Source organism: Grammomys surdaster, unplaced genomic scaffold, assembly GCF_004785775.1.
Source record: "Grammomys surdaster isolate TR1022 unplaced genomic scaffold, NIH_TR_1.0 255, whole genome shotgun sequence".
Classification (NCBI taxonomy): Eukaryota; Metazoa; Chordata; class Mammalia; order Rodentia; family Muridae; genus Grammomys; species Grammomys surdaster.
Genome location: NW_021604696.1, coordinates 10,273,370 through 10,300,743, shown reverse-complemented (window position 1 = coordinate 10,300,743; position 27,374 = coordinate 10,273,370). Strand labels below are relative to the sequence as shown.

The window sequence follows — 27,374 nt, the reverse complement described above, 5'->3', positions numbered from 1 at the left end:
GAGGGGAGGGGAGGGGAGGGGAGGGAAGGGAAGGGAAGGGAAGGGAAGGGAAGGGAAGGGAAGGGAAGGGAAGGGAAGGGAAGGGAAGGGAAAGGAAAGGAAAGGAGAATAAAGAATATGTCATATGCCATGTTTTCTTTCTCCCCTGTATATGGAAGTCTTGAAACTGGTTCCTGACACCCCAGAAAAGGCAGCAGTTTCTGGTTGCCCTTGAAACAGACTCCTAGAGAGGACTTAAACCAGTTCCAATTGGCAGAAGTCACCAGCAAAGGCACCATCAGGCATTCTGTGTGTTAGACTGGCAGGCCTGTCTGCCATCTCTGACAGCTTCCTGCAGAACTTACACACTTTGTCAGATTTATATTTAATTTTTCATATTCTTGCGATGCCTATAGAATATATAATATCTTACATGTTACTTCCTGGATGTTCACTGCTCATGTAGACATACAACTGAGTTTTTTTTATATTGATCTGTAACCTGCAAAACTGATTGGGTACACTAAATATTTTTACATGTGAGTACCATAGGATTTTCTATCTAGAAATCTATGTTGTCTGTAGATAATTTCCTTTCTAAAACATGTGCCCTATATTTGATTTTCTTTTTCTTTATGTCCCAGCTAAAGCCTGTAGTACAAGGCTGAACAGAAGCGAGAACACAGGCATCTCTGCCATACATCAGTTTCCCAGTGCTGAGTCAATTTGGCTTTGCAAAGATAATCAGTCATTGTATATTTTCCTTTTTAGAGAATGCTGGAGTTTATTTGCTAGTATTCTGTTTAAAATTCCTGCATCTGTGTTTATGAGAAATACTGGTCAATTGTGCTTCTGTATCGAATTCTCTAGTTTTGAGGTACCAAAAATGGCCTTGAAGAATTGGGAAGACTTCACAAGTTGAGAATGGCTGACTCCCCTTCAGTTTTCTAGGAGAGTTCAAGTAGAATTGATGTTGTGTCTTCCTTAATGGCCTGGTAAACTGTTTGGGGCTGCAGTTTTTTGTGAGGAATGGGTCAATATAAACACACTCTAAATCCTTAGATTTCTCTGCTTATCTCTTGGAGCACATGCAATACAATTATAATAAACTTTAATGCTCTAATCCTAATATTGGTATGAATCTCTGTTGATCTCTTGTTGGTTTTCCTTCTGACTTGTACATCTAGTAATTTTTAGGTGGACACCAAACATTCCATATTTGCTGTCTGGACTCTGGATCCTTTTGTACTCGGGATACATTTGAGTTCTTGAATACTGTTTGCTTCTTTGGGATCTTGCTTTTAGTCATTATATAAGAATACAGCACAGAGAAGTTGGTCTAAGACACAGTTTCCCAATAGCTTGTCACTTCTGAGCCCTCTATAAAATATCTTTGGATCTGGACGTTTTATAGCCACCTGGTAGCAATGATGGTCATTCCTGAGCCTGTGCAATATTTTATCAAGGATTTTCATGTGATTCCTTTCCTGGACAGGATAGCTTTCTCATGCAGGTATTTGAGTTTCTACACAGAATTCTGATGGTATCTAAAATGCCCATTTCTGCAAGTATTCCTTTATGGTTGCCACCATGGCCTTCCTAAGCTCCATCTTATCCATTCAGAAGTTTCCTGAACTATGACTGGTTGTCTTCTCCTGCACTATGACATCATATTGGTAAACAGAAAGAGTTTACCCATTTTTTCTTGACTTCTAGGATGATGGGCCTTCACCATTGACATCTAATATCTAAAACCTTGTATATTATCTCTTGTTACTTAGTGGTTTCTGGTGAGAAATTCTATCCAGGCTCTATTCCTCAACCCCTGGAAGCAGAAACAACTTCTGAAGCTCATCAGTGAAGCTGACTAGAATTCTTTACTCATGGCAAAATATGTATTTCTTTCCATTTAAGCAGAAAAAGTACTTGAACTCTTCATAAAACATAAACCATAATGTAGACTTGATCAGTGATGGCCTAAGGCAGGATTTTTGAGGAAGGAAGTTAACTGTGAAAACATCCTGACTACTGTTGGATCCAAGAGGCAGAGAGACAAGTTGTGAGGCTCCGGTCAGGGAAGAAAATCTACCTAGGTTCCCAGCACAGATGGAAAAGAGAGAAAAGATGTAAGGAAACAGAATAAGAAGAAAAGAGAGGATAGGAAAGGGGGATGTGTCTGAAGAAAGAGACACCTATCTACTCTTTTGATCTAAAATGCCCATGTCTGCATCTGTTCCTTTGGGGTTGCCACCATGCAAATCCAAGGATTTCAAAGGAAGAATCATTAGCAGTTGCCATTTGGAAGCAGGTTACAGAAGGGAGAAGCTGAGAAGGGATTCTGAGATGATAATAAAAATCATTAAATGCTGGAACAAGATTTCCATCAGTTATGATCAATCATATTGAGAAATCAACGCACACACCCGATGACAGATTAACAGATAAAACATACACAGTGTATGTGCATGTATGTATGCAGTGAGGTTCTAGTCAGCCATAGAAAGAAGTCCTGTCATTTACAGCATTATGGGTGGAAAGAGACAACTGTGCTAAGTGAAAAACAGCCAGCACAGAAAGACAAATACCATGAGCTCTCTCTTAGACATGAACTCTTGGTTTCCTAGAAGTAGAGAGCAGGTTAGGTAAGAAATGGTGGGGGATAGTGTAGAAATGGTGTCTAGTGGTTTTGAGAAGACTGGCAAGAAGAACAAGCTGTGGTAGTCTATTGGAGGTAACTGTAATGGACCATAACTACTTGTATGACTCAAAGAGCTAGCAAAGAGGGTTGTGATTGTTTTTGAAAGGACTTTCAAAGGTCTCTGGTGACAGATATATTATTGCACTCTTACTCCTAAGTATGTACAATGCTCACGTGTCAGCTAAAGATAAATTTTACTTGAGTAAAGAGAAAAGGATATTCCATTTTAGTGATTCTCAAACGGTTTCTCAAGAGCCTCTCAGAAGATGCTTAAGATCAAAAGTGTTTTCATAGCAACTCACAGAAGTTTTTACATACACGTTCCCTCAGGGCATTCCATAGAGTTCTCCACAAGCTACATGGCAATTAGCTCAAAGATCAAGTACAGATGCAAATTTTAAGAATGTACTCTCTTTTATGAAACCGAACATAAGAGAATTTTCCAGTACAGGGTATGTATTGTAAAACAATGCTATTATTCTTATTTTTATTTGTTTTAAATACACAGTCATTTTATGAGAGACATCATGTTACCTATATCAACAGTCAGTCAGTTTATTGGTGATTTTAATGATCCACAAAATTTACTTTGAAAATGGCAAAGTTTTAGTTTCTAATATAATTAACATAAGTAGAATTGATCATGAAGACAGAAGCCTTGTAACATTACCAGTAACTTTAAAGCATCCTCTGATAACCTCTTTGCATAAAGTAGCCCCATGAGATCACTGGGTAGGCCATGGCAAGAAATTCTGAAGGAAAGAACAAAGGACAAAGATATCTGGAGAAATCTCCCTTAGAACTAACTGCCTACTTTGAAATGGTATCTTAAGGACATGGTCTTTGATAAGCCTCACCCATGAGGACTCGGTGTAACCATCACAGAGATATTATACCACCAAGTAGAAAACCTTCTGTGCTGGATACCTTAAAATGTACAGAGTCACTTCATCATCTCCAGTTTGCTTGACCACATCTTTTGCGTTAGTTACTCTCCTCACTGCTGTGACCAAACACCTCACAGAAGCAATTGGGGGTTGGGGGAGGGGAGCAAATCTGGCCTGTGCTAAAAATTCAATCCAATATGTAGGATCACAGTGCCAGAAGAAATAGTCCACCATGGTAGGAAAAGCATGGTAACTGAAGCTTGCAATGGAGCCATCTAATATGATGCTGACTGGGAGACAGGACTGGAGCAGATGTCACTCCTAAGGCTTTCTCTGAGTGACCAACATCCAGAAGATAGGCAGCAGTCCCAAAGGTTCCCAATCTCCCAATACAGCACCCTCAGCTGTCCATCATGAGCCTAGGAGGACAAGTTCATGTTCAAAGTATAATAGTTCTCCTGATTTTCCATCTGACCCGAACCCAGTAATCAATCATATATGCAGGAAGAAAATGTTTAAGAACCACACACATGTGTCTGACCACAAGTGAGACACTGTGACAGGTCAGCACCATGACTACCCATGTTTTATCGACAGCAACAGATGTCCCAAATGGGAGCAGGAACTTGTCTAGGGAATAGGCTCATGGGTGAGGATTCAGCTCACTGTTCAGGATTACCCAGTAAATAGACTCATGGGTGAGGATTCAGCTCACTGTTCAAAGCTGATGCTCTCTCCCATCCACATTGCTGTATTTTACTGCCCCAGTGCTAATCACTGTGCAGGGTGGGGGAAAGTCTTAGAATGCAAGGGAGCTGGGGCATCTGTTTCTTGAAACCAAGGGAAGCATGATGTGATGGCTACTAGCGTAGACATTGGAAACCAACATCCCAGCTCACATCCCACTCCTACCAGGACTAGCTGTGGACAAAGGTGAAGTCATTTCATGCCTTTTGTGTCTTAGTGGTAGGTGGCAAAGTCATGAAGCAATTTTGTGACACACCATGACATTTTGGTCAGCAATGGGCCATATGTATAAAGATGGTCCTAAATGATCATAGGGCCCCGGTGACATCATAACCATCTCAGCTGTTTAACTCTGTCATACACAATACTCACACGATGACAAAAATTATCTAAGGATATGCTTCTCAGAATATATATCCATAATTAAGAAAAGAGCACTTGTAATGATAAGTCTCAAGTCCGTGGGTTGCTATGAGGACAGAGAAAGTTAACTCCTAAAAGAGCTTCCATTGCTTGGTGTACAGTAGGTGACAGAGATGATCTTTGTCCGCCTTACTGAAGTTGTATTTATTCAGGCTTTTTGACTCTAGAAAATGGACACAATCATGTCTGCCCACTTCTATCAGAGGCTTCCTGAGATTGTAGATACTCAGCATGCCTGGGAGGATTTAACCGAACAATAGTATGCAAATAAAGTAACTATTTCTGGGACTTTCTTGAGTCTTTTTGGAACAGGGAGTTTTCTGGTAGGGAAAAAAAAAAAAAGGCCAGAAACGAGTGACCACAGCTGATAAATTCCTCATTCCCCAAACACCAACCCAAACCACATTTGAAAAGCAGAGCATCGGCTAGATGTGAATAAGTCTACCTCTGTAGGATAGGGGCCGTGAACTTGGTCAACAATGTGAAGAAGGGATAGAAACTGACATCTGAATGATCTTCAAGTTAAATAAAAGCTTAAGAAGCAAAGGGCAGCCTACCCTGAAAACTTTCACAATCTTCTTTACGTAAACTGAGACATTTAGTTACTGCTGAGCCCAAGTGGTTCTCTATGGCTCTGGCTTTTTTATTGTTAAAACGTTTTAGCCAAACTTGAATCACTTCCTGTCTTAACAACTGCAATATGTCTTTCTTGTTCTTCTTACATTGTTAGAGTCCAAATCACTACTGCTGAAGAAATCCCCCTTGCTTGTTGCCAAACATGTATCCCAAATATTAGATGTCTTTTGCTAAAAGTTACACTTGTGTGTACAGATACAGCCCTACATTACTAAATCCCCATAATAGTGATAGTACATGTAACCACTTAATTTGACCTACCTAACTCTCTCCCCACTAGAACGTAAGTCCCATGAGGGTAGAATTGGAGTCTTTTTATCCATTGTTCTATCAGTTTTATATTAAATAAAACCTGAAAGCATATTACATACTGGTTGACTGAATGAATGGATTGCTTAACTCTGTCCATTAAAAGCACCTGTGCTTGGTTTTAGTGTTCTTCTTCAATCCTCTGTGTGTGTGTGTGTGTGTGTCTGTGTGTCTGTGTGTGTGTGTGTTTAATGTTTTAATATTCTCCTTTTCTTCATCTCAATCCTTTCCTACAATTACAGTTTTCCCCCCATTTCTATTTCCTCTCACTCTATGTGTTTATGGACACACAAATATTAATGCTAAGCTTATCACGGATCAGAATCCCTCTAAGAACTCTTCAGAATTTTGAAAAATGGAGCCAGATGCTTCTTATGCTTGAGTAAGAGGGCCCCTGAGCTCAACAGTGGACAGAAAAGAAGCAACTCTGCTGGAGTCTAGGTGGTCAATAAGTGGCTAGAACTGTGTGGTGGTTTGAAAATGCTCTGCTCGGGGAGTGACACTCTTAGGAGGCGTGGCCTTGTTGGAGTAGGTGTGTCACTGTGGGTGTGGGCTTTACGACCCTCATCCTAGCTGCCTGAAAGCCAGTCTTCTCCTAGCACCCTTCAGATGAAGATGTAGAACTCTCAGCTCCTTTTGCACCATGCCTGCCTAGACACTGCCATGCTCCTGCCTTGATGATAATGGGCTGAACTTCTGAACCTATAAGGCAGCCTCAATTAAATGTTGTCCTTATAAGAGTTGCCTTGGTCATGGTGTCTGTTCACAGCAGTAAAACTCTAATTAAGGCTGACTGTTACCGGAACAGACCTCCTGAGGTGTGTGCAGCTTCTTACAACGATTACGTTAATGCATGGTTGCATACAGCCTGGCAAGAGAGCCGCTGTATCTCAAGGGCTGGGAAAAGATTCTCTGACAACTGTGCACTGGAAATGGCTTCTTCAAACTCTAGAAAAATGTCATTTATCATAGATGGGACCCCTGGGCCACAGATGGCATGTTACAGACTCTCTAATGTTTTGTTCTTTGCTTTTGAAGAACAGCTAACTACGCTTCCCCCTTGAAGTCTTGATTTTTTAAATTGCTATTAGCCCTAATTCAAAAGCCATAATAGGAATTAACCTAGCCACACCAGCTGACATCTCAACAGAGAGTCACAATGGGGCTGGGAAGGTCTGGTATTTTGTGCCTCTTTCTCTATTCCCTTCCTTATCCCTACCTGTCCACGACACAGTGGATATTCCCGCTGATAATGGTGACAGATCTTCAATTCTGCCTGTGACCTATGCCAGAAAATCTTCCCTTCACTCCTTGGGAAACTCAAGAAACAGTTACAGAGTTACCAAGGTCATCAGGGACAGTTCTCAAGGAGAAAGGGTGAGTGTGTGTGTGTGTGTGTGTGTGTGTGTGTGTACTCGCCAGAACAAATTCTAGATAAAAATAGTTCCTAGTGCAGAAATGATGAAGGAAGATGTTGTAGTTAAAAACTATTTAAAAATCCTGGCATAGGGATTCTACTGGCCTTAGACCATTTAAGTTCCCAGAAGGAACACACACACAGCCTTTATATATTTAAATATGCCTTACGCAGCACAATAGCTGGGCAGGTGCCTACCCTTCATGCTGTTAGAATCTACCTTCCTGTGGATAACCTCGTATTACTACTTACTATGTTCCAGCTAGGCCACTCCTAGCTCCCATTAGGCAGCTCTCTGGGCCACGTTCTCTTGGGCCCTAGCCCATGGCAGCTCTCCTTTCTCCTCTCCTGCATGTTTCCCAGGACTGCTTCTCTTTCCTCTTTCCCTGCTCCTTCCTCTGAGCCCACCCAAACTCAACTCCATCTATTTCTCTTCTTCCCAGCTGCTGGTTGTTGGCATCTTTAGTTACCAATCACAATCAACTGAGGGCAGGTCACTCGGTGTCTTATGTGTTGACTTTTTCGTCTTTGGGGCAAACAGATTTGGAAGACAAGCAGCATTAGAGCAACCCACTACAAGATGTGATTTTTTTTTTCTCACTAGTATATGATGCAAGGAGAAGAAACTTCATGGTGAGCAATCTCTGGGTTCTAAATGGATGTATGGCAGCTAAGGAGCACTTCCGTGAGCAGTGAGCATCTCCCCTTCCCATCCCCAGCTTTGAGAGCCACGAGGGAAGCTTTCCCAGCATGGGGAACCACATGGTGGTGTGTGAGCACTTATGTGAAAGATCTCACCCAAGGGAGCTACGTTTCCTTCCCTCATCCCCTTTCCAATTCCTTCCTCTCCCTCTGTCTCTTCTCATATCCCACCCCTGTTGCAAAGTCCTGAAGTCTCACTCTTTGCTTTCTGTTAACCTACAAGGACCCATGTGGAACAGATTTCCACATATGTTCTTAGGACTTCATTAACGGACAGTATTTTAAACTGCCATATTCTATTTTCATTTGTGAAGTATTATATTGACGTCCAGAATTATTTCTCTGACAAAGTGTGTTATTAATATTTTCAATAAAACTCTGTATAAATTTTGCATTGGCTTACCCAACTATGTTTCAAGTATGAGAACTCTAGGAATATTTTATTTTGACAAACTAAGCCTTTATAAGACAGCTCAGTTTGCTTCTGGAAGTGCATGTTACACTGCCTCTACATCACAGCCTTGTGTGCACTTGAAACTGAAGAGAACAGACGGGGTTGTCCAGCTCTGGAGCCCAGAGTGGAGTTTAAGTCAACAACAGGACAAAAGTCTAAATAAAAGTATCACAAGCTATAGCTTGTGCCGTAGGGAAGAGGACACATATCTGTGTTAAGAAGCATCTTAACTTTAAAATTGCACACATTAAGGCAAAGTACTAAATAAATTTAAATGAGTTGCTAAAATAAGTGAGTCTTCACTAAAAGGCAAAGTGTGTGCTTTGTGGAGTGGGTCTGCTTGCTGCGTGTGAGTGCTGAGGCCTGCAGTGGATAATTCCGTGCTTTCCCATGACTGTTCTCCATCTTTACCATTGAGACAGACTCTCTCAACGAATCTGAAGCTCACCGATTAAATTACTCTGACTGACCAATCAGATATGGAGATCCTTTTGTTTACAACTCCCCCTTTGCACACCAAGGCTAGGATTATTGTCATGTACTACCCAAAGTTTTAAGGGGATCTGAACTCAGGTCTTCCTGCTTACAAGTCAGGCACTTTATTGGCTGACCCATCTACCCAACCCCTAAGTATACATTTAAGCATCCTCAATTCCACCTTACACCTCAACAGTCATGGAAGAACGCTAGACTAATAGACCATGAAGTGGCTCAGGAGATCTGCCTCCCATACAGCTCTCTAGGAAGGTCCCTCCCAAGTCTGGCATAAAGGGCTCACAGAAGGAGAGACAGAAAAAGAAGTCAAGAGCTCAGATCTCAGAGTAGACCTCACCTCCAGACTTAACAGCTCTTCCTCAAAAGGAGCCTTCGAGAATCCATCCCTCAGAGAAGACCAGTGAGACCAGCTAAAGCAGGCTTGCAGCTGCAGCTATATCACTGAGGGAGCTGCCTTCAGCAGGTACAGAGATGCTGCCAAATCTTCTGGGTCAAGGGTGGGAGTTGAGGCTGCTGAGAGAAACCAGGAGACCTGGAGAGAGGTCAGGAGACTGGAGGCCAGGGCTTAGGAAGGCCCATGGTTATGAGCATCCGGCAGCTTGAGGCCCAAACTCCTAGTGATGCCAGATGTGCCCAGTTATATAGCCCATGGGAAAAAAACATGGCCTTTTGATCATCGTGAACCAAGAAATATGTAACATCTCACTAAAGCCAACTTCACAATCCCTTCAAGACTAGATGGATGCTGAACAGGAGGGAGGGCCCTAGGAGACTGTTGAGCAAGATGTTACCAAGGTTCTAAGAACACCTGCATTTGGATAAAATCCTTGACTAGATATTCTGGAACTCATTTATTCTCATCTCTAAACAAGATATATTCATTGCCAAACATTTTTATTGTGCATATGGCCCATATCAAGCACCGTCCTTGTGTTGGAAGTGTAACTTGGAAATAAATCCGATAAAATTCCCACTTTCTGCAAGCTGTAGTCAAATAATACACAGCCAACAGGATAAAGGAGGAATTACACAGTGGGTGGAGAAGTTAACATAGAAAAAGAGTTAGAGAAAGCACAAACTCAAGAGCAAGGATGTGGGTGGCTGCACACACGACAGGTCCACACCTGTCTGTCACACCAGGGCTGCCTCCCTCTGTCTGATACTGAAGGCTAGAAAATAAACACAAATAGGTCTTCAGGAAACTGGCTAGCCACCTGGGACTGTGTACCCAGAGTCTTTTATGGAGAAATGATATTCTTTATTCCATCCAACAAGTGTCTGTCAAGAAAATAGTCAAATGAGCTTATTACCAGGCCCTCATGCAACACACACTACATACAATACATACTACATGTAAAACACATGCAACACACATGATGTATACTCACAAAAATATACCACACAACATACAGAACACATGCTATATGTGCAGCATACACTATACACACTCACCAAGTATATATTATATACTCAACATATAAAATATATATGATCCATACTTCACACATTGAATACACTCATAAGACATAGAAATAGAATATACACTACATACACAATTATAATGCATACAATACAGTCATTTGCACAACAGACTCATGTATACAAAACACATAGAAAACTTACATCATACACTCAAAAGACACACAGCAGACATACCTATAGCACACACAATACTCTCATTGGAGCACATGCAATATACATAGGATGAATGTTTTAAAAACAGCATACAGTATACATGTTCACAATACACACAAGAAATATACACATCACATATACATTAACACAATGCACACAAAATATACACCATAAGTATAACACCCACACACTTACACATACATATTAATACAACAAATGCCTCAAAGCCTGCATATGAAAGTCCTTTCACTTTAAACACCACTTAGGGTTGTGGGCTGATGCAGCCAGATGAGTACTGAAATTATTTGGCTCAATGCACTGGGCAGTAAATGAAAGATTTGATATGCAGGGGAGGCTTTGGGGATGAGTTGTTCTATACAATTTGTCAATGTCAATTTGGACAGGGGCCATAGCAGAACTCCCTCACAGAGCAATGAGCACAAGAATGATTTATAGAAAGCAGAATAATTATTACACAGAGCTGGGCAGGGGGAGATGATAGGATGTAGGTCAAAGGGTATAGATAAACTTACACTTACAGAGATCTGATATACAACATGGCAACTGTTTTAGCTATTTTTTTATTGCTGTGACACAATAGCCAATAGAAGCAAATTAAGGAACTATATGTGGGTGATAGAGTCAGAGAGAGTTCAGTTCATCCTGATGGGAAACACACAGCCGTAGTGGGGGAGGGGAAGACAGTCCAGAAGCAGGGTTTATACCTGTATGCTGCCTTGTAAAGTTGGGCTATTTGCTATGGATACCAAACTAGTTTCTTCGAGCTGCCAAAATTGAGAGAACACACTTGTGCAGTCATAAACTTCAAAGCCAAGCCTTTAATGACCTACTTCAACCAGCCAAAGGCTGCTCTGCCTTCAAACTAGTACTGTAAAGGTGGAAGAGATGGTTCAGTGGGTAAAGTACTTGCTGGGCAAGTCTAAATGAGTACATGGTCCAAACTCCAACAATCATGTGAAAGCCAGGTATGGAGTCTCAAAACCCCAGTGTCGGTGGAACAAAGATGGGTAAAGACAAAGCATTAGCCAACTGGTCTACCCAAAATGGCAAGTTCTAGGTTCAGTGGGAGAGAGTGGTCTCAAAAACTAAAGCAGAGAGTGATAGAGGAAGACACACCACATCCACTTCTGGCTTCTAAACATGCATGCATGAGTGAATACATTCACTCTCACATGCATGCACACATATGTAGCACACATGTGCATGCATACATTAAATATTTTAAAATGATAATTAGGAAAATAACCTCACAAACTGTAGCCTTAAAACATCACCCTGTGGGTGACTGTCTGGATTTAAATCACAAGTGACATTTCTGTGCACGTTTGTTGGTTATAAATGTTCTGCCCATAGACAAAAAAAAAGTTCATATGAGGGAATATGCCAAGTTACTTGATTGCTGGGCTCATTCCACACTAAATGAATTCATCATGTCACCACAATATCTACCTTTAAAAGATGCAGCTTGTATTTGCCAATCATATCTCAATGCAACTAGGAAATTAAAATAAATAAGATCTACCTGTTCAACCAAATGCTAACAGCCTGGGTTTGTCATGTAATTTCCGAGAAGTCTCTTCAAACTAAATCCCTGTTTGGTAGAGAAAGCCATCTGGCACCAGGTTTGCCACAGATTTCCCAGTATATTAAATGAATGTGAAATCTCTCTGAGACCATGTCACTGAGTCACGATCCAGAAGTTAATCTCATGCACTTAAGGTAGGTTAAACAATAACCAATAGATGGCACATGTCTTCTCTGGATTTTTGGCTCTGATTTTGCTATGGTTTCCACAGAGAATAGCCCGGCTTCACCAGGCAGCACAGAATGTTTTAAAAGGAAAACTAGCCACAGACAATAGAGTGCTTGTGAAGCCCAGAAGGATCTTATTATGTTTTAACTGTATTTAAACTCTCCAAAGAAAGGTATCACCTATAATAATGTCAGCATGAAAATTTTATCCTTAGTGTCCCTTAAATACATAAATTTCTATTTGCAGAGTTGGCTCTATATTATTTTGATAAAGTTAGATGCATGTGTAAAATAGACTTTGTCTTGTTTTTGATCTGTTCCATGTGTCCATATCTGGCATGAGTCTGTGACCAGATACATGGAGATGTTTATCCCACTGCAAGGATTTCTCTGGGTGTTCTACAGTCCAGCTCAGTTCTAATACTGACAAATGTTAATAAAGATTCCATAAACATAGGGCATGGTCACAAAAGCAGTCTCCTATGCTGCAAATACCAATTTCCAGAGCAAGGTTGTCACCCTCCTCCGCCCCAAATCAAGGACCCTACAACTTCTCACATTCTATAATTCGCTAGGATAGCTTCAGAGCACAGGAGAGCTGGTCAGTGATTTCTCATACGATAGGGGATATGACAAAGGAAGGACACAGATGCAGCCCAGAGCTGAGACACAGAGGTATGTGGGAAGGGGCATTACGAGTCCATGTCAGGCAGGCTTCTTATGACATGTTCAACATCCACAGACTCTCTCAACTCCTGGTTCATGAATATTCATAGAATCCTCACCATTAGGAGATACCCAATCAGTCTCCCCTTGCCGAAATTTCTCAGTATGTCTCCATCTTGATGGTGACCAGCCGCCACTTTTAAGTAGAATGAAGATGTCTGTTTATGTCTCCTAAAATAAAGATGCTTCTATCTGCCAGAAAAGTCTAACATGGTGAAATGTTGACTCATTGCTATGAACAGGGAGAAACTGTTAATATGTACTTGTGCATATGTAGTGATGTAGAGAAATTTCTTTGGTAGAAATGATACAGGCGTTCAGATCTGATCTTGATCAGAAACTCCAGGAGGTAACCACTCTGGTAGTTTTCCAAGGTCTTAACAAAAGAGGCTAACTCTTGAAACAAGTGGTTGCTTGGAAGTAGAACTGAGTAAATGTTTTCTGCCCAGTAGTTTCCACACTCAAAGGCCTTTTCAGAGAAATCCATATAACGCTTTCCTAAGGGACTTTCCAGGCTTGGAATAAATCTTAGTTCATCTAAATAAATTAATAAGCATGGACCATGCAGGGAAATTGGGGGTGACAAGTCATTAGCAATGGTTTCATGATCAAAGAAATCCAAAGAAATTAAACAGTGCATCTATTTTATTTTGTGATATCACCAAAACAGACAAGCACTAAATCCTCTTGGGTGAGTATCCCTTCATCTGCCTGAAGTTTTTGTTGGAGAAGCCTGAGGAGGTGGCCAGTGCTACCCAATGTGCCTGCTCAGTCTTACCCAATTCCTCAACTGATCTTGGGAATAGCAATGCCTAGGTGAAGGCAAAAATAGAAATAGAACACTGGCCATGGTAGATGGTACATATTAAGTGCTTTGTTGGAGATCTTACTTGGTTACCCCAAAGCTGGCAGGGAAGGTGTTATAATTCCAGGGGTGCTCTATATAGGGAAAGAGTGACTATCCAAAACTGGTCTCAGAGCTTGATGAGAAAACAAGGAGCTAATGGGGACTAGGGAGGCTCAAACAAGCACAGGGACCAAAATTCCATCCTTAAACCTGTGAAAAAACTCAGCACAGTCGTGGGAATTCCCAGGCCTGGGGATAAGGAGTCAGCTAGAAGCTCTGTGGTCCGCATGCCTGCCCAGAGAATAGTTATGGCATGGTATTGCCCAATATTTGAAACTGACATATTAAAACTACAGCCTTCCAAGAGGAGAAAATACCTAAGACTCTTCAGTATTTGGTTTCCTTACGTAGATGGCTTTCTACGATTCGTTGTGTGGTGAAACACCACCTCTTTAACATGATTTCTTTTTCTTCCTCATTTCTATCAGATTCTTTCAAGTCCAGCCAAATGTGTGTCACAAGGGAATTATGAATTGACAACAGAGCACAAGGAAGCAGAAGTGAGAAGCTATCCACATGCAAATTATACACAAAAAATGTCATAATCCCCAGGACCAATCAGACCAACATAATTCACCCTTTTTACCAATGAAAAGCAGCAAACCCAGGCGGGAGAGAGGGTTCCAACACTTACAAAACAATGTAACATGCTCAATAACCAGACCTAGCTAGAAAGACAGAGACCGCAGCTACAAGAAAGCCAGTCTCTCTCTCTCTACTCTCCTTTGCCACCCAAGCATTTTCTTAGAATTAAAATCCTCACAATATATTGAGAAACATTTAAAAGTTAAAACATGATTTTCTGTTCATGCCCAAATATGACTAACCCTTGTGCTTTAATTTTCCCATACATTTGAAAAATAAAATAATAGCCATTGCTATATTTCCCAAGGAGTAAACAGCCCAGTACCACTCAGTCCATTTGGGACAAACCAACCAACCACCCAATGTCCAAATCACCTTGCTTTCTGTCTTCAGGGTTTCTCTGCCATTGCTAGCAACAACAAGATGATGCAGGGGCAAAAGAAAGACCCTTCTGCTTCTTAGGAGTGGACTTGAGAGCAGGCAATGTGTTAGAAGCTAAAGAAAATGAGAGCGGAGGAGATGGGCGGGTCTGTCCAGCACTAGAAGCCAAACCATCCACCCACCTTGTCAATGCAACGCTGAGGCTATGCAACTGTGTAACCTACATGGGATTTTTTTTTTCTCCAGTTAAAGTGAAACAAAACCCTCAATTTCTCCTAGCAACCCAGACTAGAGGACTAGCTACCATTCCAGCAAATTCCATTTGTACTCAGCCTCCAAAGTTGAAGCCTACCGCCCTGAACTCCCTCTGCCTCCCAAACAGCTCAGATCACTGATCTAGCATTCTAGATTTGCTGATTCTATCTCTCTTTACCCTTCTGCTTTAAAATATATGTATCACTCTCTCTTTTCTTCCCCTCCCTCATCCCCCTCTCTTCTCCCTGTCTCTTCATCTTCCTCTTCACCACCTCTGCGCACATGCATGTGGAGGTCAAACAGTCACCTTGGACGTCAATCTTTTCTTCACTTTGCTTGTGGCAGTGTCTCCTGTTGCTCACAGTTGTGTACTCCATGCTAACTGGCCTGTGAGCTTCCAGGGTGCCTCCCATCTTGCTGTAAGGCCCTGGGCTTACAGAATTGCAATACTGCTTCTGCATGAGTTAATACGAGTTCTTGTGAGTTCTTTCTGTGAGTTCTGGGGATCTCAACTTAAGTCCTTACACTTGAGGCTTGGCAAGGGCTTTCCCCACTGAACCTCTCTCCGTTCTAGCCCTTCCTTTTTGAACAAGTCTCTCTCCTTGTCCTTGAGGGATCTGAGCCTATTAGGTGTCTTGTGAGCTTCTTTTTCATTCAGCTTTTGTCCTACCAATTTTCTTTAGACTATCCTCCCCTCCCCCTCCCTCTTTCCCCTCTCACCTTCCCCTCCTTCCCCTTTCTCCTCTTCCTCCTCTCCCTCCTCCTCTCCCTCTCCCTCTCCCTCTTCTTCTCCCTCCTCCTCTTCCTCCCTCCTTCTCCTCTATTCTCCTCCCAGTTCTCCTCTAGCTCCTCACCACTGAGACTGTTATTGTATACTCCCAAGGTATATTTAGGACACTCTATAGCTCTGTCCTTTGCAACCCTTCAGGGCCTATCACCCCTACCCTACACTGTCTGTGGCACCCAGCAATCCTACTTTGTTCGGCTTGTGCTCTCCTCTCTACCCTGACGCTCATTTAAGACCCTGGTATCCTCTCTCTCTAGCAGATGACAGCTAAGCTAAGCAGATGTTTAAATATTTGTCAAACGGATGAACATGAGGCCTGTTTACATGCCTGATGCCCACAGCTCCTGAGAAAGTGGGATGCACAGTCAGCAGACACAGGCCTTCCAGAACTTCCAGGCACAATGTTTTCTGAGAAACAAACTTAAATATCTCCCAGCAGGCAGTATTTGGCAATCCCTCTAGTCACGCTTGATCTAGCCTGCTCCTTGTTTTTGTGGGTAATTGACTGGCTTAATAACTGTGACTCCCTGGATCAGTGATTCCCAGCCAGCCCATATTATGCAGTAGTGGATGCATAGTATAACCATCTGGAGAGTCCTGACAGCCCAGGCTGCACTCACACCTACCTACCATACCCCAGATCCCAGGGGTAATATCCAGACATCAGTAGTTTCAAGGCTCCCCAGGCAAATTCCATGCACAGCCAGGACCCACAATTGCTGCTTATAACAGAGACGGGTGATGTTACCAGAATCTCATCCCAACTGTTCTCTATCGATTGCTGCAGACTGATGCCAAGCAAGGAAAAGAGTTCAGGTTCCCTAAAACAACTGAGTGTGAATCCCACCCTAAAGGAAGCACCCCTCCATCCTACCTCCTACCATAGTGTACACTCTCCCGTGAACCTAGCTTCAGTGTACTAGGGCGTATGACCTTACCAAATTGTTAAAAAGCTTCATCTTGGGGAAGTAAGCACAGGATCCGGCTTATACTGTGAAACCAACCTCAGTTTGAGGCTGATCCCCATCTAGACAATGAGAGGTGCTGCTTGGGATTCCCCTCAGATTTGCCTAAAAGAGCAAAAAGCTGTAACCTTCCTTTGTCCCTGTGAGTCAACTCAGGAACTAGCATAGAAAAGTTGTTAAACCTTGAGGGAAATTGACTCAAACAGGTAGTTATAGCGGGTTCACATGAGTTTTTTTTTTTCTTTTTTAAGTCAAAGAAGTTTCGATATGTGTGCTGTCACTGTGAGTGCGATCACTGAACAAAGTCATAGATTGTTTTCCCCCCATCTAGGGAAGAAATCCTGAGAACTTCGGAATGTACTTTTATAGAGGAGTTAAGAGCAGCTGTCAGTGAGACCAGATTTACACACACACACACACACACACACACACACACACGCGTAGCAGAATCCATTTAACTATTCCATGGAAACTGCTAGTTGGTTGCCACAATGCTTGGATGTGTACTTTGTTGTTAAATGTATTTCATTTGTATTTGTTTTGTCACAAATTGTTACCAAATACCTCTGGATCTCACAATCCTTTCAGAAACTAAAAAAATAAGGCTTTTGCATGACACCTTTTTTAAGGCTAGCTTATTCACAGATGCCAGTGTGGGTAATATCCTTCAGGGTTGGTAGATGGAAACTGGAATCAGCTAAGTGTTAGCAAGCTGAAAAAACGTATGGCCCAGACCCTGATGTTCAACTATAGACTGACCCAGATTCACTGTGGCTCGGCTTTCGGTTTACTCCTTATGATGGTACCAGAGTGAGGTCCTTGCCATAGAAACTGCACTTTGTGTTGTGAATTTGGATCTTTTCCTGGGCTGCTGTACTGTACCTAATTATTTTAGGGGAGCTACAGCAAGGTTTCCAGTCAGCCATCAAACACTCAACAGTATGCTGTGCTCCAAGCAGTGGTGACTGGTGACGTCAGTGGATTGTGTGCACTGTCCAATGACAGTTCTAATTTATGTTTAGTTTCTCACAGTGCAACTCCATTATAAATCAATCAGAAAGCTTTAATATCTCTTTAAAAAAAAAAAAACCACATCACCGGGATCAAGTTAAGAGTATTGCAGCTCTAACAGAAGTGCTGGATTCGGTTCCCAGCACCCATGTGGTGGCTACTTACAACTATCTCTACTTTTGAAAGAGTTCAATACCCTCTGGTCACCACCAGGAGCACCAGGCATGTGTATTCATGCGGATACTCATATCTAGCCATAAAACCAAAATATATAAAATCTTTTTTAAAAGATGCATTCATAAACTCCTGTTCCCCTTCCTTGAGACACTGGATCACTTTAGGAGTGATGTAGAAAGAAGATATAGAAGAGAGTCCAAAAGACCAATGCGCAAATCCAAAGCCTTCTGTTGATTTGCTACAGCCCAAGAAACATGACCCCTATCACTAAACCTCAGTCTCCTTAGGAAGAAATTGAAAATTACAAAAGCCACAGGAGAAATGTAAGTGAAGCCTTAAAAGCTCCCGGTTGTGACATCAAGCGGTGGGATGCCTGCTAACTCTTTGTTTTGGAACCTCCAGGTGAGGTAGTCCCTAGACAAAGAGGCTATGTCAGGAGGTACAGCTTCTAAGACTGGATGACCACTCATCCATCTCAGGAACAGAGACAGGTCAAGAGGTGAGCAAATAAAACCATAGGCAAGAAAGCATCTAGGAGGTGTTGACTCAGGATTTCCAGTCAAGTTCTAGAATTGTGGGAGCTACACTAACCTCTGGGGGTGTAATTACAGCTCTGGAATGTGTTGGCTTTGTGGTTATGTTGGGCTGTGTTCTTGGTAGCAATGCCTGAGCAGCCCCATTGTGGACCTCAGACAAGAGGAAACTATCTTAGTGCTGAGAGGTTCAGCGTCCCAACAGAAAAGACGTGTTCAAGTTCAATAACTCCCCCTTAGCTGGCGAAATAATCCAGGCACCCACAAAGGATGAAGGTGTGCTGATACTGTCCTAGAACATACCTGCTCCCTGTTCTTTCACTGTCTCGTAGTGCTCAGACAAACACTGGCTGAAATCCCAGCTAAGGTGTTTTTTTTTAATTTGTTCATGCCATCATTGTGAACTGATTGGGCATAGTGTCTTAGTTTGTTGTGACTGCTATAACACACTGCCAGGAACAGCATGGTTTAAAAAAAAAAATCAATGCATATTTCCCACAGTTCTGGAGGCTGGAACTCCAAGGTCCAGGTACCTGCAAATCCACTATCTGATGACAGCTTGCCTCCTGGGTTTCCAGAACCTGCTTCTTGCTGTGTGCACATGTGGCAAAAAGAAAGCTAGGCTTTTCTGAAAGCTGATCAGACACACAAGGGCCTCAGAACCTAAGTACCTCCAAGAGAGCCTACCTTCTGAGATCCTCACATTGAGATTAAAGGCTAAACAAGCATTCCACACAAGCATAAGAAAACCAAATGTCTAATATCTCTGAATCCTACAGTACATGCTTCAGTTTTTACAGATATGTGTCAAAGTTTATAACTCTTGTTTTGTAAATCATTGGCTTTTTCATAACCATACATTCTACCTTGATGAGTCCAGACAACTACAGCTTGTCTCTGCTGATCCTGCACAGATATTTCATTTGTCACTATTTTGTATATAGTCTAGTATAATTATAATATATAGAATTCATATTATACATACATGTACATGTATGTATATATACATGTATATATATTGTATATTATATATTATATTATATTATATTATATTATATTATATTATATTATATTATATATTACTTAGAAACAGTGTAAGGAATACAGAAGGTTGTAAGTGGATACCATACCATTTTATATGATGCTGACTAAAGACTCAGGAGCCAGTCCCCTGCCGACAACCAGAAGCGACTTCACTTCACTTGACTTTTAACTTCATGCTGTCACTGACACGTTGCAGTCCCCTCTGAGTCTGCCTGGAGCAGTTCTGTGTGCGTCATTCATTTGGAATTCTCATATGGAGTCGTTTCTCAGAAATAACCCTTGTCCTGCTCCCTGGACCAGAAGATAAAGCTGCTAGGATGTTAGGTGACCTGACAGCTCCCCCACTTCCTGTCCAGGTGTGCCTGGGTCCATGGAAACCGGATCTCTCACTGCTTCTGGGGTCATATTTACCAAAAGCTGTATCCCAAGAATTCCCACTCCTGTGCATGTACATATTAACTCTACTCTTCGATGGCCACAAACGATCACCTAGGACAGTTTAGCCTTAGAGATGGGTGTGACTGTGTCTGATCAAAACTGTGTTGTCTCTGTCTTCTCTTCCTCCATAACAAGAGTGCATCCAGCCCTTAGAGCCAGTAAGAATGGAAGCCACGGTCCAGCCCACACCCAATTCATATAGTAATATAATATTATACTCATATAGTAATATAATAATATAGCATATAGTAATAGACCAGAGGGGACAATGACCTGCAAGAGGATGCCACCATCTCACTATCGCTACAGACTGCAGGACTACCGGAAGCTTTGTTCCGTTGTGTAGTGCAGAAGGCTGGTAGTATTTATCATTCACTGAAATCAGGAAGCCTCAGCATGCCCCCATCCACTCAGTGGTACTGAGGAAACCTCTGATTCCTATCTCTAAAGGTGATCATAAGCCACCTACAGCCATAGAGAAAGATCTATAAGGCCCCTACCGAGGTGATCCTAAGCCACCTGCACCCGTAGAGTACAATCTAAAAGGCCCCCACCAAGATAACTGTAACCCACTAGCAGCTACTAGAGAAGGACCTATAAGAAGACCCCCTGAAGCTGTAAAAAAGGATGTGTAAGACTCTACCTACAGTAATCTTCAGGCAGAGCCTCAATTGAGATTTGGCAGCCATGCTTACTAGGCCCGATTTTATCTTATACTCCGAGGTGGCTGGGCCTTCCTCGCTACCCACTGTCTGCATCCATCTGATAGCCAGCAGCTGATGTGTCTCAGGGTGGACTGACAAATTCTCCCAATTAAGTTTTATGATCCCCTCTCTACCCACGCTTTCTCTCCCCACCTGTAGAATCTGGCACAGTCCTCAGCACAGAATGAAATTTGGAACTTGGAATTCATCCAGGAAGTCGCTTTTCAGAAATCTCTGAACCAGAAGGAAAAACGGTCAGCCAATTTAGGAACAGATGAGAATGCTTCTGCTAAACGGTGTTTTGCTTCTAGGAAAGATAAAATGTACTTTATTTTAAATAGGTCTCTGTGGCCATTTCAGACAAAGTTTTTATTATTATGTGTGTCATGCTAAGGTTGGGGCTTGGTAAAGCACAGGCCCTTCACTCAGTGTCACCCCATCATGATCTCTTGAGGCTCAAACAAAAGATGCTGATGCATAGGGTACTCCTTCCACAGTGTCACCCAGGGGAGCAGGAACAGTCAGCAAGCTTCAAGTGTGGAAGCACCAGTACCATCTTCCTATCTGACAACCTAAGTCTATCTGACGTTCCCAACAAAATCCAAAGACCTACCTCTGACCCAATGCCTACCATGATCTGCCCTCAGTCTCTGTGCCCAGTTCATCTGGTACCCTCCCCCAATCCCTTCGCCACCATGTATAGACATCTTGATCCATAAATAGGCATTGCTTGATTGCTGTGTCTGAGACAGGGTCTCCTCTCACCTATAGGCCATGTTGGCCTCAGAGTTGTGATTCCTCTGTCTCAGGCTTCAGAATGCTAAAATACGGGTGTGCCACTATGCTTGATTCTTCACACACAACTTTTATGATCCTGTACCAGATCTCTCCATCTCATGCCTGAGAACCCCTCCTTTCCTCTCAGAAAGCACCAATTATTAGAGTAAGGTAGAGCCCAGCCATTTGTTGTCTAAACAGCCCTTTAGACTTTCGTGGTACTTATCACAGGATTTCCCAGTAGTAGCCAGATCCCCTTCACCTATCTTGGTATCCCGTGGCCACACAAAAGGCAAGCCCTCAAAAATTAATTGCTAAGTGAATAGAAGTAATGATCAGTAATTATTTTAAACCAAGACAATGGATGCCCAACTTCATTCACATTTTGATTCGGTTTAAAACACACTGAAATTTAAAGTAATAATAGTAAAACACACTGAATTTACCTTATTCCTCCCAATAAAAACTAGGGAACTTAGTGAACCTGGAAGATGGCTCAGTGAGTAAAGTCCTTGCTGTGTAAGCATGAGGACATAGATTCAGATGTCCAGGAGCCACATAAAAACTAGGCGTGGCAGCAGGTATCTGTAAGCCCAGCCCTCAGAGGGCAGAGCTAGGTGGATCCTGAGGACTTGCTGGCAAGCCAGTCTAGTCAAAGCAGCAAACTCTGGGTTGAAGAAAAGATCTTGTCTCAAAAAGTGAGATGGAGAGCAAAGGATAAAGTCAAATGATATCACCAGCTGACCTCCACACATGCATGTAAGAGTGAGCACACATGACACATGGGCACATACACACAGACACAAGCACAGACACACACAGGCACCACCCACATATACATATACACCACACACACATACAAACACCACACATACAGACACCACACACACAGACACCATATACATAGATACCGCGCGCACACATACACACACAGACTGATAAGAAGTACATAGGAAAAGTCTCTTGAGTATCTCTGATGGGGCTGCTCATTGGTATCAGCTTGTGGCGTGGATGGGAAGTGATGTGTTTATCTGAGTCACATTTGGCTTACAGGCATGAGTACTTGAACTTCTGCAAAATGACAGGGGCAAGCTGTTCTCCACGGCAACACTGATGAACATGTCAAAGGACTACAGACACCTTCAGGGACCTCCAGGGAGTTAAAACGCAGCCTAGTAGACACAGAAATGGAACAGGATACAGAACAGTGTGCACTGTAAGGAAGAAGTGGACATCAATAAACAACCCTTCAGAAGAGTGCCTGTCATGAAAGACCAGAGAAAGAGGATGCTTCGGAAAGGGAGGAGAGAGACATCCTGAACAGTCTTTTAAGTACAAATGTGAATGAGCTATGTGTCACCTACTTAAAGTCAGTGACCTACAAAATATCTTACCATCTAGACCTCTGAAGGTATAAAGACAGAAAACCATGTACCATGTTTGTATTTAACTATCCTACCTTCAAATTACAGAGTTAGGGCTGGGGATGTAGCTCAGGGATTCAGTCGCTTGCCTAGAGTATGGAAAGTCCTGGGTTTAATCCACAGCATTGCCAGTAAGTTAACTAAATTTAAGATTGCAACAGTTCGTGGAAAAGTTTAACCAAAGGTAAATAGAAATCCCTCTGTAATTGTATGCATGCCTGTTTTATAACCAGGGCAGCAAAGCCGAGGGAAGACAGAGAAGTTGCTCATGAGAACCTCCAAGTAGCCTCCACTGCTGAGCCTGCAGCTCACCCTAGCCGTCTCAGGGACAGTCCCTGAGCTTCCTTAGTGAGGTCTTGCCTACTCAGCAGGTGAAAGCTCGAAGAGTCTCCACCTGTTTCAGGCACCTATCATTGTTAGATTGACAAGATAAACTGAATATCCAACCAGGGAGAATATGGTCAGAAAATTAAAACCAGATGACATTTTCCACTGGCCCCTGTAGATTCAAAGAGATTAAGAAAGAGCTCTGCGCCGGGCGGTGGTGGCGCACGCCTTTAATCCCAGCACTTGGGAGGCAGAGGCAGGCAGATTTCTGAGTTTGAGAGTTCGAGGCTACCCTGATCTACAGAGTGAGTTCCAGGACAGCCAGGGCTACACAGAGAAACCCTGTCTTGAAAAACAAAACCAAAAAAAAAAAGAAAGAAAGAAAAAAGAAAGAGGTCTGTCAGGGAGTTTGTAGCCTCAGCACCTCGAAAGGCAGCAGAGTCAACATCTCATGACATTTGATAGAAGAACAGTGGACACTAGCTCCCAGCTGTGGAAGACCCAGTGGTCCATGGGCTTGGAGCTAAAGTCATTTGATGCATACTGATGGGTTTCATGGTTGGCTTTTTACTGATGCTGTGAGTCTTGGCTTGCTCATCTGTCCCAAGAACAGAAAAATAAGTATCCTTTATCTGAGTTAGGAAAAAAAGTGTCTTAGATTGTGGGCTTTTATTTTTTTCCCATCTTAGAATAGTTACATGGGAGGCCAGCCTGGTCTACAGAATGAGTTTCAGGACAGCCAGGGAGGGATATACAGAGAAACCCTGTCTCGAAAAACAAAAAACAAAAGAAGAATATTTACATGAACAGAAAGAGACACCTTGAGAGTGAGAGCCATTTGCTTCAGCTAAATCTCCTGCACACTATCTGATATAATGTTTTGCGTAATCCTGTGCATGAAGCAAAGTTTTGTGGGTGGAATTTTCCACTTGTGGCGTTGTGTGAACGTGGCTCAGAAAGTTTCAGCTCTGGGATCTTTGGTAATGCTTAAGGGTGATGCTTAGGCTCCTAGGAAAGAAACGAAATAATATGGACAATAGAGCAAAACGAACAGAGAAAAATGTAACATTTTCTCTTCCTCAGGGAAGATCTAGCAAGATGGAAGGAGATACTCAAGTAAACAGCAGCAGCTCAGAGCCAGACAACGTTCTCTCTAAGTCCCCTGGGCTCCAGAGTCAGGCTCTCTGAACCAGGAATCCTATCACTGCAGAAACTCCTGCTGTAACATCAACAGATTCACTTCTCTACGCCTCAGTTTCCTAATCTTCAAAACAAGCTAGCAAAAATGATCCCTTCCATTGTAGATGTAAAAGGGACCCAGACTGGATCTCAGGTCTACAACTGCTACAGTAGCTGTTCCCATTTCTCAGAATAAACATCCGTTTGGTCCTGATCAGTGCCGACTAGCAATAGGTGAGAGATGGAGTAAGCCACTCTGTCCTTCTTCCCCTCGGTCATGTTCTGGTTAAGCCCAGGTTCCAAGCATTCAGTTGCTTAGAAACACCCATTAAGAACTTTACAGACATACCAAAATAGAAATAAAGCCTACCTTCCATTCACCCCAGAGAAGCTCTATCTGGGTTGATTTTTTTCTTGTTGTTGTTAAATCTCTTAGTTTCTGTTTTAGAATATTAAAGAGTTGGGTAACAAAGTTTCTGTCTCCTTTATACTGGCTTCTTCCAGATTTGCTTGCTGAAAGCACACTAGAGGGTCAACCACAATCCAAGCAAGCCCTGAGAGAGAAACTGGCCATTGGAGACCAAAACAAAGCTCACAGGTGGTGACAATCCCTGTGAGAAGGGCATCATGCTGTCCTAAATGCTTAAGAAATGATAAGTGGGGAACCATCTTTATTTACAGTATTCCACATGCTGTTAGAACACAACAAACACGGCCTCTGAATCTAAGTCTACGTTAAAGAAGAGATAAAAACCGATAAAACCTTAATGAGGTTTCCCCCAGGTAAAAGTCAGAGCAAAAGAAGTTAACCACGCCCCCTCAGCACACTTTCTGAGAGACATCAAAGGAGGTCACAGACCTCTGAAACTAGGTTGGCAGAAGTTACCGTAAAAAAGGGCACTACTTTGGTGTTTTAAAAAAGAAGGACAGAGAAGAAACCAGAAGTTTCCAGAATGTTTTTACCAAAGTCACTGAAGAAAATGAAAAGTGTTCTTTGTCTATTTTTCAGACTAGTGCAGTTCATCATTAAACAAACAAATAGATAGATAAAAACCAGTGCTAGTGAAAATGTTGCCTAATTATGATGGAGGCTTATGCAGCGAGCACACTCCTAGGATTTATTAAACAGTGGATTCCATCTCTGAGAAGTTACCCCTAGGCAATGCTCATGAGAAGATGCTAAGGTTCAATTGTAATGATTTTTTAATGTTCATGTTGCTAACAATAGAGAAGAAAATAATATCTCGTCTGTCAATACGATTTAATAAGATATGTAACATGTTTTAAAAGCTTGTGGAATGCATGTGCGCAGTAACATGTGGGCATATGTGGAAGCCAGTAGCTGACCTCTGGTGTCTTCTTCCATCACTTCTCTCCCTTTTTTTTTTAATTTTGAGATAGGGTCTCTCATTGAACCAGGAGCTCTCCAGTGGTCCAGACTTCCTGGCCAGGAGGCTCCCCAGATCTGGGAGTCTCTGCCCACCTTGTATGCACAGTGAGCTCTCTCCCCAACCCATAATGCCTTGGGAAAAAAAAACTCGTTGCTATGAAAATTGCTCACACTATCTTGCTAGAAGGTAAAGCAAAGTAATAAAACATATGTAGTATGAGTATATTTCTTCAAAATGCAAATATAGTCAGAAAACAAGGCTGCTTTCTAACCTGTACTGAAGGAAGTGTGTGTGTGAGAGCGTTGCCTGTAGGGTACGTGATCACTTCAAATGTAACCAGTGGCTCCTGGTGGTAGCTTTGCAAGGCCCTCAGCACACCCTCTAGTGAGACTGACTTCCTCCAAGAGCTCTCTGGTGTGAGTGTGCCCCTCTATCTATACTGCAGTCGCTAAGGCAAAGTGATGCCTCAGTTCTAAGGTCCGCAACGGCATTTTAAGTCAACCTGAGAAAAGGCTCTTCACCTTACAACTCTCCCCACTGATGCAAGAGCCATGACTGTGATAGCTTACAAGTAGCACATTGTAAGGGATGTTAACTATCAAACAGTACGCTTCAAAGGAGTCTACGACAAGCCCTAAAAGTACTTACAAACTATAGTTTCTGTGTATTTCATAGTGAATCTCCCACACAATGAAACATAACTGCAGGCGATCTTAATATGTTCACACACACATCTTGATGTTAAGTGTGCCTGTAGGGACGCAGATCACCAAGAAACTCTGCATAGTGTTATCTTTACTCAGTTTCCATTTGTCCTTCCCAATTAACTCCTCCGTGTGGAAGTAAACATCTCCACACAACCCAAAAGAAGGAAAAACACAGAGACAGAAAATCCTAAAGTGCAGCAAGCCATCTTACCATTTGGGTTGTTCACAGTTTGGGGCACGAGGAACTCTGACGACATCCAGCAACGTTTCTCCCCGAGACGAAGTCTGCTGTTAAAACCAAAACTACCTCCCGCAGTCAGCCCAGGCCAGCATTACCTACTTCTCTGCTTTGCTTCCAAGAGAACACTGAGAGGGGTATGGGGTGTACAAGAGTGACGGACAGCTCTCTTCTTGTCAGACGACCCAGAGAAAGTGGGTCCTGATGACGCCTGGGTCAGAGCCTCTTGGGCTTTAATCCTGCAGTGACACATCTGGGGAACTATGAACAGGAAACGCAGACCTGGGCAGTAAGCCAGAAGCATTCAGCAAACGTGCCAAGCCCTTATGAAATATTAGTACCCTGGCTGCACATGAGCCTCCCACGTTTCCCAAGGCAGGCTTTCTCCTGTTGTCTAACCTTACGTTAAATCTAGATGAAGCCACTCACATACATACACCCAGCCTAGAATTACAGCCCTGCCCTGATTCCTCATAGACAGAGCCTGGCCTGGGATCTCAACCACCCCCCCAACACACACACACACACACACACACCAACATATGCTGCCATTTCCCAGTCTATCGGAGAGTCTTCAGGCAATGTCACAAGACCTCACTCAGTTCTACAAAGTTCAGATCTAGAATCCTACACCTGACAGCCTGTTGCCCCCTGAGGAGGGTG

General features: G+C 42.6%; 1 protein-coding gene across 6 annotated transcripts in view; it reads right to left on the bottom strand.

The window, feature by feature from the left end:
* Il1r1 (interleukin 1 receptor type 1) overlaps positions 1-26,931 on the bottom strand; it is a 74,602-nt gene extending 47,671 nt beyond the window's left edge. For 4 of the 6 annotated variants that reach the window (XM_028775463.1, XM_028775461.1, XM_028775465.1 and 1 more), the window contains exon 1: positions 26,685-26,931. Coding sequence is in view for 2 of the 6 variants with exons in the window: in XM_028775459.1 (XP_028631292.1) it covers positions 26,685-26,687 (3 nt within the window). In the remaining 4 variants the exon portion in view is untranslated. Of the gene's footprint in view, positions 1-19,612; positions 19,677-26,684 lie in introns of those variants that run through there. The other 2 variants (XM_028775467.1, XM_028775460.1) reach the window with 2 other exon arrangements.
* Between the last annotated feature and the right edge of the window lie 443 nt (positions 26,932-27,374).